The 18,281-nt window shown below is 51.1% G+C and overlaps 5 protein-coding genes across 5 annotated transcripts; all 5 read right to left on the reverse strand.

Annotated features, from left to right (window-relative positions):
• Window positions 1-205: 205 nt before the first annotated feature.
• LOC146425172 (interferon-like) lies at window positions 206-1,016 on the reverse strand. The gene has a single exon (XM_085042466.1). The coding sequence runs from the start codon at window positions 776-778 to the stop codon at window positions 206-208; it is 573 nt and encodes a 190-aa protein (XP_084898592.1). The 5' UTR covers window positions 779-1,016.
• Window positions 1,017-3,890: 2,874 nt separating this feature from the next.
• LOC146425173 (interferon-like) lies at window positions 3,891-4,704 on the reverse strand. The gene has a single exon (XM_085043148.1). It carries the CDS (start codon window positions 4,461-4,463, stop codon window positions 3,891-3,893), a length of 573 nt encoding a protein of 190 aa, XP_084899274.1. The 5' UTR covers window positions 4,464-4,704.
• Window positions 4,705-7,568: 2,864 nt separating this feature from the next.
• LOC146425174 (interferon-like) lies at window positions 7,569-8,156 on the reverse strand. The gene has a single exon (XM_085043153.1). It carries the CDS (start codon window positions 8,139-8,141, stop codon window positions 7,569-7,571), a length of 573 nt encoding a protein of 190 aa, XP_084899279.1. The 5' UTR covers window positions 8,142-8,156.
• A 4,010-nt stretch (window positions 8,157-12,166) lies between these two features.
• LOC146425175 (interferon-like) lies at window positions 12,167-12,774 on the reverse strand. Its single transcript, XM_085043152.1, has one exon. It carries the CDS (start codon window positions 12,772-12,774, stop codon window positions 12,202-12,204), a length of 573 nt encoding a protein of 190 aa, XP_084899278.1. The 3' UTR covers window positions 12,167-12,201.
• A 3,111-nt stretch (window positions 12,775-15,885) lies between these two features.
• LOC146425176 (interferon-like) lies at window positions 15,886-16,560 on the reverse strand. Its single transcript, XM_085043151.1, has one exon. The coding sequence runs from the start codon at window positions 16,456-16,458 to the stop codon at window positions 15,886-15,888; it is 573 nt and encodes a 190-aa protein (XP_084899277.1). The 5' UTR covers window positions 16,459-16,560.
• Window positions 16,561-18,281: the final 1,721 nt, after the last annotated feature.

Raw genomic sequence — 18,281 nt, forward strand, 5'->3', positions numbered from 1 at the left:
GATGAAGTCCTTTGTTGAAATCAACAGAAGAGGCTGTATAAATGGAGGCACAGCGGTTGTAGGGTACAGTGGGTGCTGTTCATTTGTTGCAGCCTTGTCTCTTATTAGGGCTGAGGGAGGTCACGAGGCATGATGTGGTTTTATTGTGTAGGTGTAGCAGTGTGGTGGGGATGTGGGTGTGTTTTGGTGTGTGTGTGTGTTGGCGCTAGCGGCGCATGGTGCGGGTGAGGTTGTGGAGGTGCTGTAAAGAGGTGCGAGCTTCGAGGCGGACGTGGTCCCAGGCGCAGGCGCTGTAGTTGTGGGCGTGGAGGAAGAGTTGGATGTCCCTGAAGTACTTGTTGATGGTGATCAGCGTGTTGCGGGGTCCCTTGAAGAGCGTGGCGTTCTCAGGGAGGCATTGCTCGAGGCGTTGGATGTAGTGCTGGAGTTTGTTGAGGAGGTCGTTGCGAGGCTGGGTGTGCCAGTGCTGGCGGGTGCTGTTGGTGCTGAGGGTGTGGAAGAGGTGCTGGAGGATGCGCAGGGCGGCGGCGGCGGCTTGTTGCGGCTGGAGGTTGTTGTGGCGGAGGGTGTCGGGGAAGAAGGGTGGCTGTTGGAGGTGGCAGGGCTGTGCGAGGCTGGGAGCCACGTCCTGGAGGAGTTGGAGTGCGTCGCCGGGGAAGGCGTCGTCGTGGGTCCAGAGGTGTTGGCAGGCGAGGGTGGTGGCGAGAGCCGTGAGGAGGAGCAGGAGCGCTGGGGTGCTGTGCGTCAGGCGTGGCTGTGGAGCCGTGGGTGCAGCCATGGTGGGTCAGTGGGTGTTCTGTGGAGCGGTGCTGGGCAGGATTGTGCTCAGTCTTGGTGGTGGTGGTGGCTGTGTTTGGGATGCTGCTGGGTGTGCGGCTTTGTATTGTGGCAGCTTTCCCTTCATCACTTTCTGCTTGCTGAGAGTTTCCTCTTGTGGTTTCCAGTTTGGGCTGGTGGCTGTGGTGGTGTTGGGGCAGTGGTTTGCTGGGATGTCCGCGGTTATGGAGTGCGGTGGCAGTGGTGATCTGAGGGAGGATGTCAGTAGTGGGTGAACAGAGGATGTGAAAACACTGTGTCAGAGGAGTTGTGGTCAGCTGTGTCGGGGAGGGTTGTTGAAAGTTGTGTGTCACCTGCAGTGCCCTGGTGGTGGCTGTGGTCACTTTTCCTTTTCACTTTGTGGCTAAGGCTTTATTTTCTTCTTAGCCCATTGTCCTTTCCTGGTTTCAAGGGATGTGGTGTGATGTCAGTGGGCCAGGCCTGGGGTTCCCCCTCCTTCAGCAAAGGCTCTAGCTAGGGTCAGTGGCAGTGCACCACGGAGTGTGTGGATGTAGGACTTGGAGGCGTGCTTGTGCTTTTGGATGGGGTTCCCCATCTGCTGTGTTTGGCGATGAGGAGGAGTACGCAAGAAGGCAGGAGAGAGCAGGCTCAGTGCAGAAGGAGTAGGAGAAAGGGAAGAGCTTTGCTGTTGCTGTGTTGCTTGTTCTATGTCTAGGGTTCGATGGCCGTGGCTATGGAGTGAATGTGTGGTTGTGTTTTCCCTGTGTTAGCTGATGAGGTGGCCAGAGTGTGAAGCAAGACTATCCCCCATAAAGGAAAGTGTCTTGTTGCCTCTTGGTGTTGCCAGAGCGCAAATCTGGAACATTCTTTTCCATTCAGGAGCCTTTAGTGCATGGGAGGTGTGGAGCTCTTGGAGGGCCTGCCTCTGAAGATGCAGAGGGGATGGGAGCACGTCACTTGTGAGAAAGGCTGAGGGAGCTGGGCAGGTTTATGTGGAGTAGAGAAGACTTGCATGTAGTTTCACTTGCCTTTACAGAAATGCACAAAATATGAAGAACAATGAAGAGGAATTCAGGGCGTGCCCAGGCCTGTGTGGGTAGGAACTGCCTGACCTCATGGGGTGTCTTGGGTTACATGTGAGGTGTAAGCAAAAGCATGCATTGTAGTGGCATCTCCATAAGGTGTGAAGGTAGTTGGGTCAGTGTACTTTGTCGTCTCCATGAATCAGCCCTGATAACACCCTCTGGGAAGCCACAGCCACTCTTTGGGCGGTCATCTTCACTAATAGTTCATGAAGGTCTCCAGGAATGTCTCATAGAGTTACATCATGCCATTGTGAGATGCCCTGCCCTGAGGGGAGGAACCGAACATTGCTACCTGCATATAATCAGAGGCTTGGAACACCCCGGGAGCACTACCACTGGATAGCCAGAGGACAAGAGCTCGGTAACCACCACTGGACCTCCAGAGAAGGACCAGATCTTCCTCCAGGATCACTGCTTTGGCAAAACCACATCCATCACTCCAACGGGACTGTAGCCACATTCAGTCAGACTGCTACCATCAACCTAACCAACAGGGTGTCAGGTTGTATTGTGACTTTGTGAGTTGAAGCCAGTTTTTCAGTATTAGTGCTTTGATCTTAATTTTCCCGTTAAATGGTAGTTCTGACTTGGAATCTCTCGCAAGACGTTTGTGGGAAGGTAATGCCTCTGCTGGTTTCCTTCCAGACTAGCGCATGGAGACGTGGTGGGATTGTTGCTATGGGTGGAAGATTGGATTGGAAGATTGTAGACGGCTTGGGAAGGCAGGCTGTGGAGACAAGGAGGGCTTTATAGTGGTGTGTGTCAGTGAACTCCAGCCACACTGCCCAAGTTGTGAAAGGCAAATGCTGAGAGTCGTGCATGAAGCATGAAGAGCCCAAGGCGACTGTAGGAAAGGACTAGGTTTGAGACCATCTAAGAACGGTGAATGTGCACAAGTCCACGGGACCTGCAGAGATTCCTCCATGGGTTCTTAATGAACTGGCAGGTGGAGTTTCTACGCCACTGTGCATCATTTTTGAAAAATGGTGCCTTGTCAGGGGAAGGCCCCGATAGGTGGAAGAAAGGAAAGATAAGCCCTGTTTTTAAAAAGTGGAAAGCCGAAGAGCATGGGAACTGCAGAGCAGTCAGTCTGACCTCTGTGGCAGACAAGGTGATGGCGCTGCTTCTCCTGGAAACTCTGGTAAAGCTTATGGGAAGGAAAGAGATGATTTGTAACAGGGAGCATGGCGTTCCAAAGAGGAAATGATTCTCATAAATTTTTGTTGGATTCTATGGCGGACCTGCAGCATTGGTGGATGGGGCAGAGTAAGTGACCTTTTCTGCCTGGTCTTGTGCAGAGTGTTTGACAGTCTTGCACTAAACATCCTTGTCTGTAAGCTAGAAGGCCATAGATTGGCTGGGTGGAGCAGTGTGTAGCTAAAGCAGATGAGCTCCAGCAGTGCTCTCTAGCCTTAGTCTGTCTTGTTTCTTGTGATTCTGGTGTGTTGACCAAAGGCTGGCATTGTGTTTCCAAAGGGGTTGATGCAAGTTCCTTTTTGTGCATGTGCCATTGAGAAGAATGGTGAGGGGCTGTGCAGAGCAAGCCCTGTTTGGAGCAGGGCCTGGATTAGGTGTTGAGTAGGGGTGGCATTGCATGGCTGAAGGACCGGTAGCAGTGCTAGTGAGACAAGAGGCAGTGGCAAGTGTTTTGTCATAGGTCTTTATTTTCGGTGGTGCATAAATTAGTGAATAAATAGAAAAATAAATACAAAATAAAAAATCATGAATTATTATTGACAAATAATAATAAAAATAAATAAGTATATAAATAAGTATGTAAATAAGTATATAAATAAGTATATAAATAAGTATATAAACAAGTAGATGAAGTCCTTTGTTGAAATCAACAGAAGAGGCTGTATAAATGGAGGCGCAGCGGTTGTAGGGTACAGTGGGTGCTGTTCATTTGTTGCAGCCTTGTCTCTTATTAGGGCTGAGGGAGGTCACGAGGCATGATGTGGTTTTATTGTGTAGGTGTAGCAGTGTGGTGGGGATGTGGGTGTGTTCTGGTGTGTGTGTGTGTTGGCGCTAGCGGCGCATGGTGCGGGTGAGGTTGTGGAGGTGCTGTAAAGAGGTGCGAGCTTCGAGGCGGACGTGGTCCCATGCGCAGGCGCTGTGGTTGTGGGCGTGGAGGAAGAGGTGGATTTCCCTGAAGTACTTGTTGATGGTGATCAGCGTGTTGCGGGGTCCCTTGAAGAGCGTGGCGTTCTCAGGGAGGCATTGCTCGAGGCGTTGGATGTAGTGCTGGAGTTTGTTGAGGAGGTCGTTGCGAGGCTGGGTGTGCCAGTGCTGGCGGGTGCTGTTGGTGCTGAGGGTGTGGAAGAGGTGCTGGAGGATACGCAGGGCGGCGGCGGCGGCTTGTTGCGGCTGGAGGTTGTTGTGGCGGAGGGTGTCGGGGAAGAAGGGTGGCTGTTGGAGGTGGCAGGGCTGTGCGAGGCTGGGAGCCACGTCCTGGAGGAGTTGGAGTGCGTCGCCGGGGAAGGCGTCGTCGTGGGTCCAGAGGTGTTGGCAGGCGAGGGTGGTGGCGAGAGCCGTGAGGAGGAGCAGGAGCGCTGGGGTGCTGTGCGTCAGGCGTGGCTGTGGAGCCGTGGGTGCAGCCATGGTGGGTCAGTGGGTGTTCTGTGGAGCGGTGCTGGGCAGGATTGTGCTCAGTCTTGGTGGTGGTGGTGGCTGTGTTTGGGATGCTGCTGGGTGTGCGGCTTTGTATTGTGGCAGCTTTCCCTTCATCACTTTCTGCTTGCTGAGAGTTTCCTCTTGTGGTTTCCAGTTTGGGCTGGTGGCTGTGGTGGTGTTGGGGCAGTGGTTTGCTGGGATGTCCGCGGTTATGGAGTGCGGTGGCAGTGGTGTTCGATGGGGAGGATGTCAGTAGTGGGTGAACAGAGGATGTGAAAACACTGTGTCAGAGGAGTTGTGGTCAGCTGTGTCGGGGAGGGTTGTTGAAAGTTCTGTGTCACCTGCAGTGCCCTGGTGGTGGCTGTGGTCACTTTTCCTTTTCACTTTGTGGCTAAGGCTTTATTTTCTTCTTAGCCCATTGTCCTTTCCTGGTTTCAAGGGATGTGGTGTGATGTCAGTGGGCCAGGCCTGGGGTTCCCCCTCCTGCAGCAAAGGCTCTAGCTAGGGTCAGTGGCAGTGCACCATGGAGTGTGTGGATGTAGGACTTGGAGGCCTGCTTGTTCTTTTGGATGGGGTTCCCCATCTGCTGTGTTTGGCGATGAGGAGGAGTACGCAAGAAGGCAGGAGAGAGCAGGCTCAGTGCAGAAGGAGTAGGAGAAAGGGAAGAGCTTTGCTGTTGCTGTGTTGCTTGTTCTATGTCTAGGGTTCGATGGCCGTGGCTATGGAGTGAATGTGTGGTTGTGTTTTCCCTGTGTTAGCTGATGAGGTGGCCAGAGAGTGAAGCAAGACTATCCCCCATAAAGGAAAGTGTCTTGTTGCCTCTTGGTGTTGCCAGAGCGCAAATCTGGAACATTCTTTTCCATTCAGGAGCCTTTAGTGCATGGGAGGTGTGGAGCTCTTAGAGGGTCTGCCTCTGAAGATTGGGAGATGATTGGAGCACGTCACATGTGAGAAAGGCTGAGGGAGCTGGGCATGTTCATGTGGAGCAGAGAAGACTTGCATGTAGTTTCAGTTGTCTTTACAGAAATGCACAAAATATGAGGAACAATGAAGAGGAATTCAGGGCGTGCCCAGGCCTGTGTGGGTAGGATCTGCCTGACCTCATGGGGTGTCTTGGGTTACATGTAAGGTGTAAGCAAAAGCATGCATTGTAGTAGCATCTCCATAAGGTGTGAAGGTAGTTGGGTCAGTGTACTTTGTCGTCTCCATGAATCAGCCCTGATAACACCCTCTGGGAAAATCACCAGCCACTCTTTATGGGGTGTCATCTCTGCTAATGGTTCATGAAGGTCTCCAGGAATGTCTCATAGAGTTACATCATGCCATTGTGAGATGCCCTGCCCTGAGGGGAGGAATCGAACATTGCTACCTGCAAATAATCAGAGGCTTGGAACACCCCGGGAGCACTACCACTGGATTGCCAGAGGACAAGAGCTCGGTAACCACCACTGGACCTCCAGAGAAGGACCAGATCTTCCTCCAGGATCACTGCTTTGGCAAAACCACATCCATCACTCCAACGGGACTGTAGCCACATTCAGTCAGACTGCTACCATCAACCTAACCAACAGGGTGTCAGGTTGTATTGTGACTTTGTGAGTTGAAGCCAGTTTTTCAGTATTAGTGCTTTGATCTTAATTTTCCCGTTACATAGTAGTTCTGACTTGGAATTTCTCACAAGACGTTTGTGGGAAGGTAATGCCTCTGCTGGTTTCCTTCCAGACTAGCGCATGGAGACGTGGTGGGATTGTTGCTATGGGTGGAAGATTGGATTGGAAGATTGTAGACGGCTTGGGAAGGCAGGCTGTGGAGACAAGGAGGGCTTTATAGTGGTGTGTGTCAGTGAACTCCAGCCACACTGCCCAAGTTGTGAAAGGCAAATGCTGAGAGTCGTGCATGAAGCATGAAGAGCCCAAGGCGACTGTAGGAAAGGACTAGGTTTGAGACCATCTAAGAACGGTGAATGTGCACAAGTCCACGGGACCTGCAGAGATTCCTCCATGGGTTCTTAATGAACTGGCAGGTGGAGTTTCTACGCCACTGTGCATCATTTTTGAAAAATGGTGCCTTGTCAGGGGAAGGCCCCGATAGGTGGAAGAAAGGAAAGGTAAGCCCTGTTTTTAAAAAGTGGAAAGCCGAAGAGCATGGGAACTGCAGAGTGGTGCGTCTGACCTCTGTGGCAGACAAGGTGATGGCGCTGCTTCTCCTGGAAACTCTGGTAAAGCTTATGGGAAGGAAAGAGATGATTTGTAACAGGGAGCATGGCATTCCAAAGAGGAAATGATTCTCATAAATTTTTGTTGGATTCTATGGCGGACCTGCAGCATTGGTGGATGGGGCAGAGTAAGTGACCTTTTCTGCCTGGTCTTGTGCAGAGTGTTTGACAGTCTTGCACTAAACATCCTTGTCTGTAAGCTAGAAGGCCATAGATTGGCTGGGTGGAGCAGTGTGTAGCTAAAGCAGATGAGCTCCAGCAGTGCTCTCTAGCCTTAGTCTGTCTTTTTTCTTGTGATTCTGGTGTGTTGGCCAAAGGCTGGCATTGTGTTTCCAAAGGGGTTGATGCAAGGTCCTTTTTGTGCATGTGCCATTGAGAAGAATGGTGAGGGGCTGTGCAGAGCAAGCCCTGTTTGGAGCAGGGCCTGGATTAGGTGTTGAGTAGGGGTGGCATTGCATGGCTGAAAGACCGGTAGCAGTGCTAGTGAGACAAGAGGCAGTGGCAAGTGTTTTGTCATAGGTCTTTATTTTCGGTGGTGCATAAGTTAGTGAATAAATAGAAAAATAAATACAAAATAAAAAATAATGAATTATTATTGACAAATAATAATAAAAATAAATAAGTATATAAATAAGTATGTAAATAAGTATATAAATAAGTATATAAATAAGTAGATGAAGTCCTTTGTTGAAATCAACAGAAGAGGCTGTATAAATGGAGGCACAGCGGTTGTAGGGTACAGTGGGTGCTGTTCATTTGTTGCAGCCTTGTCTCTTATTAGGGCTGAGGGAGGTCACGAGGCATGATGTGGTTTTATTGTGTAGGTGTAGCAGTGTGGTGGGGATGTGGGTGTGTTTTGGTGTGTGTGTGTGTTGGCGCTAGCGGCGCATGGTGCGGGTGAGGTTGTGGAGGTGCTGTAAAGAGGTGCGAGCTTCGAGGCGGACGTGGTCCCAGGCGCAGGCGCTGTAGTTGTGGGCGTGGAGGAAGAGTTGGATTTCCCTGAAGTACTTGTTGATGGCGATCAGCGTGTTGCGGGATCCCTTGAAGAGCGTGGCATTGTCGGGGAGGCATTGCTCGAGGCGTTGGATGTAGTGCTGGAGTTTGTTGAGGAGGTCGTTGCGAGGCTGGGTGTGCCAGTGCTGGCGGGTGCTGTTGGTGCTGAGGGTGTGGAAGAGGTGCTGGAGGATGCACAGGGCGGCGGCGGCGGCTTGTTGCGGCTGGAGGTTGTTGTGGCGGAGGGTGTTGGGGAAGAAGGGTGGCTGTTGGAGGTGGCAGGGCTGTGCGAGGCTGGGAGCCACGTCCTGGAGGAGTTGGAGTGCGTCGCCGGGGAAGGCGTCATCGTGGGTCCAGAGGTGTTGGCAGGCGAGGGTGGTGGCGAGAGCCGTGAGGAGGAGCAGGAGCGCTGGGGTGCTGTGCGTCAGGCGTGGCTGTGGAGCTGTGGGTGAAGCCATGGTGGGTCAGTGGGTGTTCTGTGGAGCAGTGCTGGGCAGGATTGTGCTCAGTCTTGGTGGTGGTGGTGGTAGCTGTGTTTGGGATGCTGCTGGGTGTGCAGCTTTGTATTGTGGCAGCTTTCCCTTCATCACTTTCTGCTTGCTGTGAGTTTCCTCTTGTGGTTTCCAGTTTGGGCTGGTGGCTGTGGTGGTTTTGGGGCTTTGGTTTGTTGAAGTGTCCGTGGTTGTGGAGTGCGGTGGCAGTGGTGATCTGAGGGAGGATGTCAGTAGTGGGTGAACAGAGGATGTGAAAACACTGTGTCAGAGGAGTTGTGGTCAGCTGTGTCGGGGAGGGTTGTTGAAAGTTGTGTGTCACCTGCAGGGCCAGCAGTCGGATCTGTGCTATGCAGCTATAGTTTGGCTTTGTGCCCAGGTGTCTTTTTCACTTGCAGTGCCGTGGTGGTGTCTTAGGTCCCTTTTCCTTTCACTTTGTGGCTTGCCTTTATTTTCATCTTAGGCACAATTTTCCTTTCCTTTTTCAAGAGATGTGCAGTGATGTGGGTTGGCTTGGCCTGGGGTTCCCCCTCCTGCAGTGAGAGCATGTGGGCCTTTTCATATTGGAAGGAGGTGTGTGTGGATGTAGGCCTTATGTTCTTGGATGGAGTTTCCCAACACTCTTTGTTTGCAGCTTAGGAGGGGCAAGCAACAGGGCATTACAGAGAAGCTCAGTGAAGATGAAGTATGAAAAAGGGAAGAGGTTTGCTGCTCCTGTGCTGTTTGGTCCATGTGTGTGGTTTCATGTTTATGTCCTTGGTTGTGTATTGTGTGCCTCTGTGGATGAGGCATGTGGAGAGCAAAATGAGACTGTCCTGTATAAAGGAAAGGGTGTTGGGTTTTGGGATCGCTGGAACACTCGAACCACTGGGGGAGGGATTCCCAAGGGTGCAGGGGTGGTGGAGCTGAGGGAGCTCTGGGAGTTTTAGAGCTCAAAGGAGAGGAGGGGCTTGGGGGTCTTGGGGTTACACTTGCTGTGTTTTGAGGTCCCTTCTCTAGAGTGAGAATCATGTTGTACTGGTGTATGTGAGGCTCCCGTGTGTTGTCAAAGCTTTTGGAGCAGAGGGAACAGGGGTGGGGAGTGGTGGTGGGTTGGAAGCTGTGTCCTGTTGTGCTGATGGGTGGCTGGTGGGCAGCTTCATGCAGAGGTTGGGCACCCTGGTTATCCATCTGTGCGGGAGGTCAGCCAGTGCTGGGGGTCCATGGCTAGCCCATGTGTGAGGGTCCTTGAAAGAGCTGGTCTTGAGAGGTTTTTGGTGAGGCCCAAGGAGAGCATTGTCATGTCCAAGGCCTTAAATGAGCGGAGGAGCCATAGTCAGTCTGATCCAAGGATCTGTGTCATGGCTATTGTTCACTGCTTCGTGGATGGATTTGCGTTGGGGGGATGTTTGAAGGTCATTTGGTAAAAGCAGCCAGCAGTGAGCAAGGTCATCTTCACCTAGAGCAGATTGCTCAAAGCCTTTTCCTAGTTGGCTTCGCCTATTTCCAGAATGGCGTTGTGATCAGTGATGTGGGTCAGCTGTGCCTGTGTGTAAGTGCCGTGATTTCTGACACGCTTCTGCCCTAGTTCAGCTTAAAAGCAGGTGCCATTATCTAGCTGGTGCAGTGACCGTTCAAACTTCCTTGCAACTCATTCTTCTCAGCTCTCTTGGAAGTATTGAAAGGCTGCAGTAAGGTCTTCCTGCGGCCTTGTCTTGTGCAGGCTGAAGAACCGCAAGTCTGTCCTGCTGTCTTGATAGCAGAGGTGTTGTGTTGCTCTGATGTTGCTTGTAGCCCTCCTTCGGATATTTTTCCACAGGTCCATGCCTTCCTTGCTGAGAAGCCTGGAGATGTGATCATCAGTCAGTGTAAAACACACTGGGAGGTTGAAATGGCTTGGACAAGGGCTGAAGTGATGTCTGTGGTGATTCCCTGGAGAAAGAAAGGCTTGTCCTTGGTTGAGCAAGATTCCATAAGGGAGCACTGAGTGCAACTTGAGACGCACGAGTCTGTGGGTCTGATGGCGTGCAGCTGGGGTTACTGTAGGAAGTGGGGGACATCACTGCTAGGCAGTGTTCAATCCTCTGTGGAATGTCATGGCAGTGTGGAGAGGTGCCTGAGGCAAGGAAGAAAGCTATCATCAGGCCTGTGCTGAGAAAGGGCGAGAAGAAGTTCCCGGAGAAGTAGAGGCCGGTGCGCCTCATTTCAGTGTGTTGAGATGTGTCAGAAGAGCTCGTGACTGGGGCCATCTGTAAGCATCTGGAAGAGAAGGCGGCAAAGTGTGGTCAGCGTGGATTCACTAAATAGAAGTCATGCTTAATCCACCTGATTTCCTTCTATTATGGAGCCACTGGCTGAAGAGGTGGAGGGGGGAGTAGTGCGTGTTGTGTATGTGGCTTGTGATGGGTTTTTTGGCACTGTTTGCCAAGATCCCCTCATAATCGGGATCAGGACATGTGGGCCAGGCGAGCGCAGGTTGGGCTAGAGTGAGACCCGGCTGCATGGCCGATGCCAGGGGCTGGTGATGAGTGGCCCAGAGTCAGGTCGGAGGGCTGTCAGCAGTGGTGCCCCCCAAGGGTCGCTGTTGGGCCCAGCATTGCGTAGCTCATCCTTCAGTGCCTTGGAAGAAGGGACAGATGCCACCTCGTCAAGTTTGATGAGGACACAAAGGTGGGAGGAACTGACCAATTTGCCTGCATGCTGTGTAGCCCTTCAGAAGGCCATTGAGGGGCAGGAGGGAGTGTCTGAGAGGATCTGTGAGCAATTTGGTGAAGGCAAGTGCAGGTCCTGAACATGGGGAGCAATAAGCCTGTGTGATGTGGGGAACACCGTGGTAGTAAGCAGAGCTTTGGGGGAGGAGGAGTTCAGGGTCCTGGTGGACAAGAGCCTCCCCCTGAGCCTGCCGTGTTCCCTGTGGAGCAGGAAGGCCAGTGGTTTCTTGGGATGCATTAGGAAGAGCATTGGCAGCATGTCAGGGAGTCGATGCATCCCCTCTCCTGCGCTCTGTTCAGCCATCACATGGAGCACTGTGTCAAGTTGTCAGCTGCTCAGGACAAGGGAGGTGTGGAGCCCTTGGCGAGGGTGCAGCAGAGGGCTATGAAGTTGCTGAGGGGTGTGGAGCACGTGCCTTGGGAGGAAAGGCTGAGGGAGGTGATTAGAGAAGAGCAGAAGTAGAAGGAAATCTTGTCACTGTATCTAAATGTGTGAAAGGAGGGTGTCCCAAAGCTGGAGGCAGGCTCTTTATGGGGGTGCCAAGCATTTGGATAAGAGCCGTTGGACAGAAAGTTCCACCTGAAGCTTTCGTGTTGAAACATTTCCCCTAGAAGAATTGGTATAATTTGTGGGTGACTGAGCCCTGGAGGAGACTTCCCTGTCATTTTGTGGAGTCTCGATCTTTTGAAGGAAGATTTCACAGCCATTTGGACACAATCCTGAGCACTTTACTCTAGAGGAAATGTTTGGAGTGGATGAGGTTCAGCACAGCTTTCCATCCTTAGTCAGTCTTTGTTTTTGTGATTCTGTGGTGTTGGCCCAAGGCTGACATTGTTTTCCAAAGGGTTTAATTGCAAGGGTTTAATTGCACCTCCTTGTGCAGGTGCCGTTGGAGAAGAGAGTTGAGGGGCTGTGCATGGCCTGGCATAAGTGTTGTGTAGAGGTGGTATCCCCATGGCTGAAAGCCTGCTAGCGTTGCTAGTGAGACAAGAGGCATTGGCAAGTGTTTTGTCATAGCTCTTTATTTTGTGTGGCGCATAAATAAGTAAATAAATAGAAAAATAAATAAATTATATATAAATAAGTAAATAAATAAATAAATATATAAATAAGTAGATGAAGTCCTTTGTTGAAATCAGCAGGAGAACTTGTCTCAATGGAGGTGGTGTGGTTGTAGGCTGTGGGTGCTGTTCAGTTGTTGCAGCCTTGTTTCTTATTACGGCTGAGGGCAGGAGTGAGGCATGAGGCATGAAGTGGTTTTGGGTTGTAGTTGTAGCAGCCTCATTGGGACATGAGTGTGTGTCGTTGTTTGCGTGTGTGTGTGTGTGTGTTGGTGCTAGCGGCGCATGGTGCGGGTGAGGTTGTGGAGGTGCTGTAAAGAGGTGCGAGCTTCGAGGCGGACGTGGTCCCAGGCGCAGGCGCTGTGGTTGTGGGCGTGGAGGAAGAGGTGGATGTCCCTGAAGTACTTGTTGATGGTGATCAGCGTGTTGCGGGGTCCCTTGAAGAGCGTGGCGTTCTCAGGGAGGCATTGCTCGAGGCGTTGGATGTAGTGCTGGAGTTTGTTGAGGAGGTCGTGGCGAGGCTGGGTGTGCCAGTGCTGGCGGGTGCTGTTGGTGCTGAGGGTGTGGAAGAGGTGCTGGAGGATGCGCAGGGCGGCGGCAGCGGCTTGTTGCGGCTGGAGGTTGTTGTGGCGGAGGGTGTCGGGGAAGAAGGGTGGCTGTTGGAGGTGGCAGGGCTGTGCGTGGCTGGGAGCCACGTCCTGGAGGAGTTGGAGTGTGTCGCCGGGGAAGGCGTCGTCGTGGGTCCAGAGGTGTTGGCAGGCGAGGGTGGTGGCGAGAGCCGTGAGGAGGAGCAGGAGCGCTGGGGTGCTGTGCGTCAGGCGTGGCTGTGGAGCTGTGGGTGAAGCCATGGTGGGTGAGTGGGTGTTCTGTGGAGCGGTGCTGGGCAGGATTGTGCTCAGTCTTGGTGGTGGTGGTGGTGGCGGCTGTGTTTGGGATGCTGCTGGGTGTGCGGCTTTGTATTGTGGCAGCTTTCCCTTCATCACTTTCTGCTTGCTGAGAGTTTCCTCTTGTGGTTTCCAGTTTGGGCTGGTGGCTGTGGTGGTGTTGGGGCAGTGGTTTGCTGGGATGTCCGCGGTTATGGAGTGCGGTGGCAGTGGTGATCTGAGGGAGGATGTCAGTAGTGGGTGAACAGAGGATGTGAAAACACTGTGTCAGAGGAGTTGTGGTCAGCTGTGTCGGGGAGGGTTGTTGAAAGTTCTGTGTCACCTGTAGTGCCCTGGTGGTGGCTGTGGTCACTTTTCCTTTTCACTTTGTGGCTAAGGCTTTATTTTCTTCTTAGCCCATTGTCCTTTCCTGGTTTCAAGGGATGTGGTGTGATGTCAGTGGGCCAGGCCTGGGGTTCCCCCTCCTGCAGCAAAGGCTCTAGCTAGGGTCAGTGGCAGTGCACCATGGAGTGTGTGGATGTAGGACTTGGAGGCCTGCTTGTTCTTTTGGATGGGGTTCCCCATCTGCTGTGTTTGGCGATGAGGAGGAGTACGCAAGAAGGCAGGAGAGAGCAGGCTCAGTGCAGAAGGAGTAGGAGAAAGGGAAGAGCTTTGCTGTTGCTGTGTTGCTTGTTCTATGTCTAGGGTTCGATGGCCGTGGCTATGGAGTGAATGTGTGGTTGTGTTTTCCCTGTGTTAGCTGATGAGGTGGCCAGAGAGTGAAGCAAGACTATCCCCCATAAAGGAAAGTGTCTTGTTGCCTCTTGGTGTTGCCAGAGCGCAAATCTGGAACATTCTTTTCCATTCAGGAGCCTTTAGTGCATGGGAGGTGTGGAGCTCTTGGAGGGCCTGCCTCTGAAGATGCAGAGGGGATGGGAGCACGTCACTTGTGAGAAAGGCTGAGGGAGCTGGGCAGGTTTATGTGGAGCAGAGAAGACTTGCATGTAGTTTCACTTGCCTTTACAGAAATGCACAAAATAGGAAGAACAATGAAGAGGAATTCAGGGCGTGCCCAGGCCTGTGTGGGTAGGATCTGCCTGACCTCATGGGGTGTCTTGGGTTACATGTGAGGTGTAAGCAAAAGCATGCATTGTAGTAGCATCTCCATAAGGTGTGAAGGTAGTTGGGTCAGTGTACTTTGTCGTCTCCATGAATCAGCCCTGATAACATCCTCTGGGAAGCCACAGCCACTCTTTGGGCGGTCATCTTCACTAATAGTTCATGAAGGTCTCCAGGAATGTCTCATAGAGTTACATCATGCCATTGTGAGATGCCCTGCCCTGAGGGGAGGAACCAAACATTGCTACCTGCATATAATCAGAGGCTTGGAACACCCCGGGAGCACTACCACTGGATAGCCAGAGGACAAGAGCTCGGTAACCACCACTGGACCTCCAGAGAAGGACCAGATCTTCCTCCAGGATCACTGCTTTGGCAAAACCACATCCATCACTCCAACGGGACTGTAGCCACATTCAGTCAGACTGCTACCATCAACCTAACCAACAGGGTGTCAGGTTGTATTGTGACTTTGTGAGTTGAAGCCAGTTTTTCAGTATTAGTGCTTTGATCTTAATTTTCCCGTTACATGGTAGTTCTGACTTGGAATTTCTCACAAGACGTTTGTGGGAAGGTAATGCCTCTGCTGGTTTCCTTCCAGACTAGCGCATGGAGACGTGGTGGGATTGTTGCTATGGGTGGAAGATTGGATTGGAAGATTGTAGACGGCTTGGGAAGGCAGGCTGTGGAGACAAGGAGGGCTTTATAGTGGTGTGTGTCAGTGAACTCCAGCCACACTGCCCAAGTTGTGAAAGGCAAATGCTGAGAGTCGTGCATGAAGCATGGAGAGCCCAAGGCGACTGTAGGAAAGGACCAGGTTTGAGACCATCTAAGAACGGTGAATGTGCACAAGTCCACGGGACCTGCAGAGATTCCTCCATGGGTTCTTAATGAACTGGCAGGTGGAGTTTCTACGCCACTGTGCATCATTTTTGAAAAATGGTGCCTTGTCAGGGGAAGGCCCCGATAGGTGGAAGAAAGGAAAGATAAGCCCTGTTTTTAAAAAGTGGAAAGCCGAAGAGCATGGGAACTGCAGAGCAGTCAGTCTGACCTCTGTGGCAGACAAGGTGATGGCGCTGCTTCTCCTGGAAACTCTGGTAAAGCTTATGGGAAGGAAAGAGATGATTTGTAACAGGGAGCATGGCATTCCAAAGAGGAAATGATTCTCATAAATTTTTGTTGGATTCTATGGCGGACCTGCAGCATTGGTGGATGGGGCAGAGTAAGTGACCTTTTCTGCCTGGTCTTGTGCAGAGTGTTTGACAGTCTTGCACTAAACATCCTTGTCTGTAAGCTAGAAGGCCATAGATTGGCTGGGTGGAGCAGTGTGTAGCTAAAGCAGATGAGCTCCAGCAGTGCTCTCTAGCCTTAGTCTGTCTTTTTTCTTGTGATTCTGGTGTGTTGACCAAAGGCTGGCATTGTGTTTCCAAAGGGGCTGATGCAAGTTCCTTTTTGTGCATGTGCCATTGAGAAGAATGGTGAGGGGCTGTGCAGAGCAAGCCCTGTTTGGAGCAGGGCCTGGATTAGGTGTTGAGTAGGGGTGGCATTGCATGGCCGAAAGACCGGTAGCAGTGCTAGTGAGACAAGAGGCAGTGGCAAGTGTTTTGTCATAGGTCTTTATTTTCGGTGGTGCATAAATTAGTGAATAAATAGGAAAGTAAATACAAAATAAAAAAATCATGAATTATTATTGACAAATAATAATAAAAATAAATAAATAAGTATATAAATAAGTATATAAATAAGTATATAAATAAGTATATAAACAAGTAGATGAAGTCCTTTGTTGAAATCAACAGAAGAGGCTGTATAAATGGAGGCGCAGCGGTTGTAGGGTAGAGTGGGTGCTGTTCATTTGTTGCAGCCTTGTCTCTTATTAGGGCTGAGGGAGGTCACGAGGCATGATGTGGTTTTATTGTGTAGGTGTAGCAGTGTGGTGGGGATGTGGGTGTGTTTTGGTGTGTGTGTGTGTTGGCGCTAGCGGCGCATGGTGCGGGTGAGGTTGTGGAGGTGCTGTAAAGAGGTGCGAGCTTCGAGGCGGACGTGGTCCCATGCGCAGGCGCTGTGGTTGTGGGCGTGGAGGAAGAGTTGGATGTCCCTGAAGTACTTGTTGATGGCGATCAGCGTGTTGCGGGGTCCCTTGAAGAGCGTGGCGTTCTCAGGGAGGCATTGCTCGAGGCGTTGGATGTAGTGCTGGAGTTTGTTGAGGAGGTCGTTGCGAGGCTGGGTGTGCCAGTGCTGGCGGGTGCTGTTGGTGCTGAGGGTGTGGAAGAGGTGCTGGAGGATGCGCAGGGCGGCGGCGGCGGCTTGTTGCGGCTGGAGGTTGTTGTGGCGGAGGGTGTCGGGGAAGAAGGGTGGCTGTTGGAGGTGGCAGGGCTGTGCGTGGCTGGGAGCCACGTCCTGGAGGAGTTGGAGTGCGTCGCCGGGGAAGGCGTCATCGTGGGTCCAGAGGTGTTGGCAGGCGAGGGTGGTGGCGAGAGCCGTGAGGAGGAGCAGGAGCGCTGGGGTGCTGTGCGTCAGGCGTGGCTGTGGAGCTGTGGGTGCAGCCATGGTGGGTCAGTGGGTGTTCTGTGGAGCGGTGCTGGGCAGGATTGTGCTCAGTCTTGGTGGTGGTGGCGGCTGTGTTTGGGATGCTGCTGGGTGTGCGGCTTTGTATTGTGGCAGCTTTCCCTTCATCACTTTCTGCTTGCTGTGAGTTTCCTCTTGTGGTTTTCAGTTTGGGCTGGTGTCTGTGGTCGTGTTGGGCCAGTGGTTTGTTGGGATGTCTTTGGTTTGAGTGGGTGTTGGTGGTGCTGTTCCTGTCTGTGGAGGTGGTGGTGGAGGCCTGTTGTTTGGTGGGGCAGGCAGGGATGTGAAATGCCCAATTAGTTACACATTGTTCTTTTGCCGTGAGTTTGTGGTGGTTTTGTTGTTTTTCCTTTCTCTTTGTGGGCATCTCTCTTTCCTCTTGTTTCACTGAATTTCCCCTGTTGCTCATAGCTGGACACTCTGCTTCATTTGTCATATAGTATCTTGGACTTTACCCTTTTTCCTAAACTTATTTGTGATGGTGGACAGGGGAAGTAACAGAATTTTTTGTTATGAAGAATGCTGCAGTCAAACTCACTGAACTCCTCCAAAGTTAAGCATTTTGAAGATTTTTTAAATTGTATTTCCTTACTGATAGTTGCACTGGTAGGGATGTGCCAACTAAGTTCCTAGTGCAGAAAGAAGGAAATTGCAATACTGGTAAGTTACTGATAAGTAACTGGTAAATTACTGATAAGGTGCTGAACTGTTTGAGCTGTGCTACATTATATTGCATTAGAGTGAATTAGTTTATTCTGAAAATTCCAGTTGCTCACTTTACCTGCAGGGATTTCCAGCACACTCCTTCTATTGGTGTGCATGGAGATTACTCCATTGAGTGGGGATGCCCCTCTAGGTTATTCCTTGAGGCTGAGCAAAAGTATTTGCCCACAGTCATTGGGTTAGGTACATTATTCTCTTGTTCGTTATTATGCTGGTTTAGTGTTGAGTTTTTTACTTATCGTATGTTTGTTTTCTTTGTATTCATATTGAATAGATTATTTCTTTTTACATTTTGAAGAGCTGCAAAATGGTTTATTTTTCAGGAATCTTAGGAGCTCATTAAGTAAAGATGGCCTCTGAGGAGGTGGTTCTGGGTCTAAGCACCTAGGCACTGAATGTTTATTGATGAAGCTTCTGCAGTCTCTTGCTTCCCTTTCACAGTTTGATTTTCATTGTGATGGGGTTTAAGAAGTCTTCTCTAAGCTGTTGCTTTTGAACAATAAAGGAGTTTAAAAAATTATTTTATAATGGTCTATTGTGCCCTGGATATCCCAAAAGGAGGTGGTATCTGAAGAACCTGCTCATGGCCTTGTCCAGTGATGCCTTTAGAAATGTCTGTGGGAATGGATATGACTCAAACTCTCTAATCTCTATTCTGGTGTTGTATCACTTTCAAATTAAAAAATCACACAAATCCATTTTTTCTTTCATGTTTGAATTCCCTGTATTCCAGCTTGTGTCATTACCACCACAGCTCTTTTTGTCTGAGAATGGTTTAGTTCCTTCAGCCACCTCAGAGAAGACAGAACCAATGAGGTCCCCATTTCTTACATCACCGGGTATTATTTCTGGTTGGGAGCATCAGGAGGACAGTGGTACAACATGGAAGTTTCATCTAGAGGGGTCCTGCTCCCCCAGCAACTCCCCATAATTTCCAAGCAGTCCTGGCTAACCAAGGAGGTCCCAGACAACTGGAGGGTGGCCAGTGTAATGCTTGTTTTACAGGAAGGTTCAGAAGTGGAATCTGGGGAGCTACAGTCCTGTCAGCCTGACTTTGGTGCTGGGGAAGCTCATGGAGATCT

The sequence above is a fragment of the Lichenostomus cassidix genome, chromosome Z, assembly GCF_008360975.1.
Source record: "Lichenostomus cassidix isolate B80296 chromosome Z, HeHo_3.0, whole genome shotgun sequence".
Classification (NCBI taxonomy): Eukaryota; Metazoa; Chordata; class Aves; order Passeriformes; family Meliphagidae; genus Lichenostomus; species Lichenostomus cassidix.

Excerpts from the sequence above, each read along its gene's own strand:
- LOC146425172 (XM_085042466.1), bottom strand. The coding sequence starts at position 778 with ATGGCTGCACCCACGGCTCCACAGCCACGCCTGACGCACAGCACCCCA.
- LOC146425173 (XM_085043148.1), bottom strand. The coding sequence starts at position 4,463 with ATGGCTGCACCCACGGCTCCACAGCCACGCCTGACGCACAGCACCCCA.
- LOC146425174 (XM_085043153.1), bottom strand. The coding sequence starts at position 8,141 with ATGGCTTCACCCACAGCTCCACAGCCACGCCTGACGCACAGCACCCCA.
- LOC146425175 (XM_085043152.1), bottom strand. The coding sequence starts at position 12,774 with ATGGCTTCACCCACAGCTCCACAGCCACGCCTGACGCACAGCACCCCA.
- LOC146425176 (XM_085043151.1), bottom strand. The coding sequence starts at position 16,458 with ATGGCTGCACCCACAGCTCCACAGCCACGCCTGACGCACAGCACCCCA.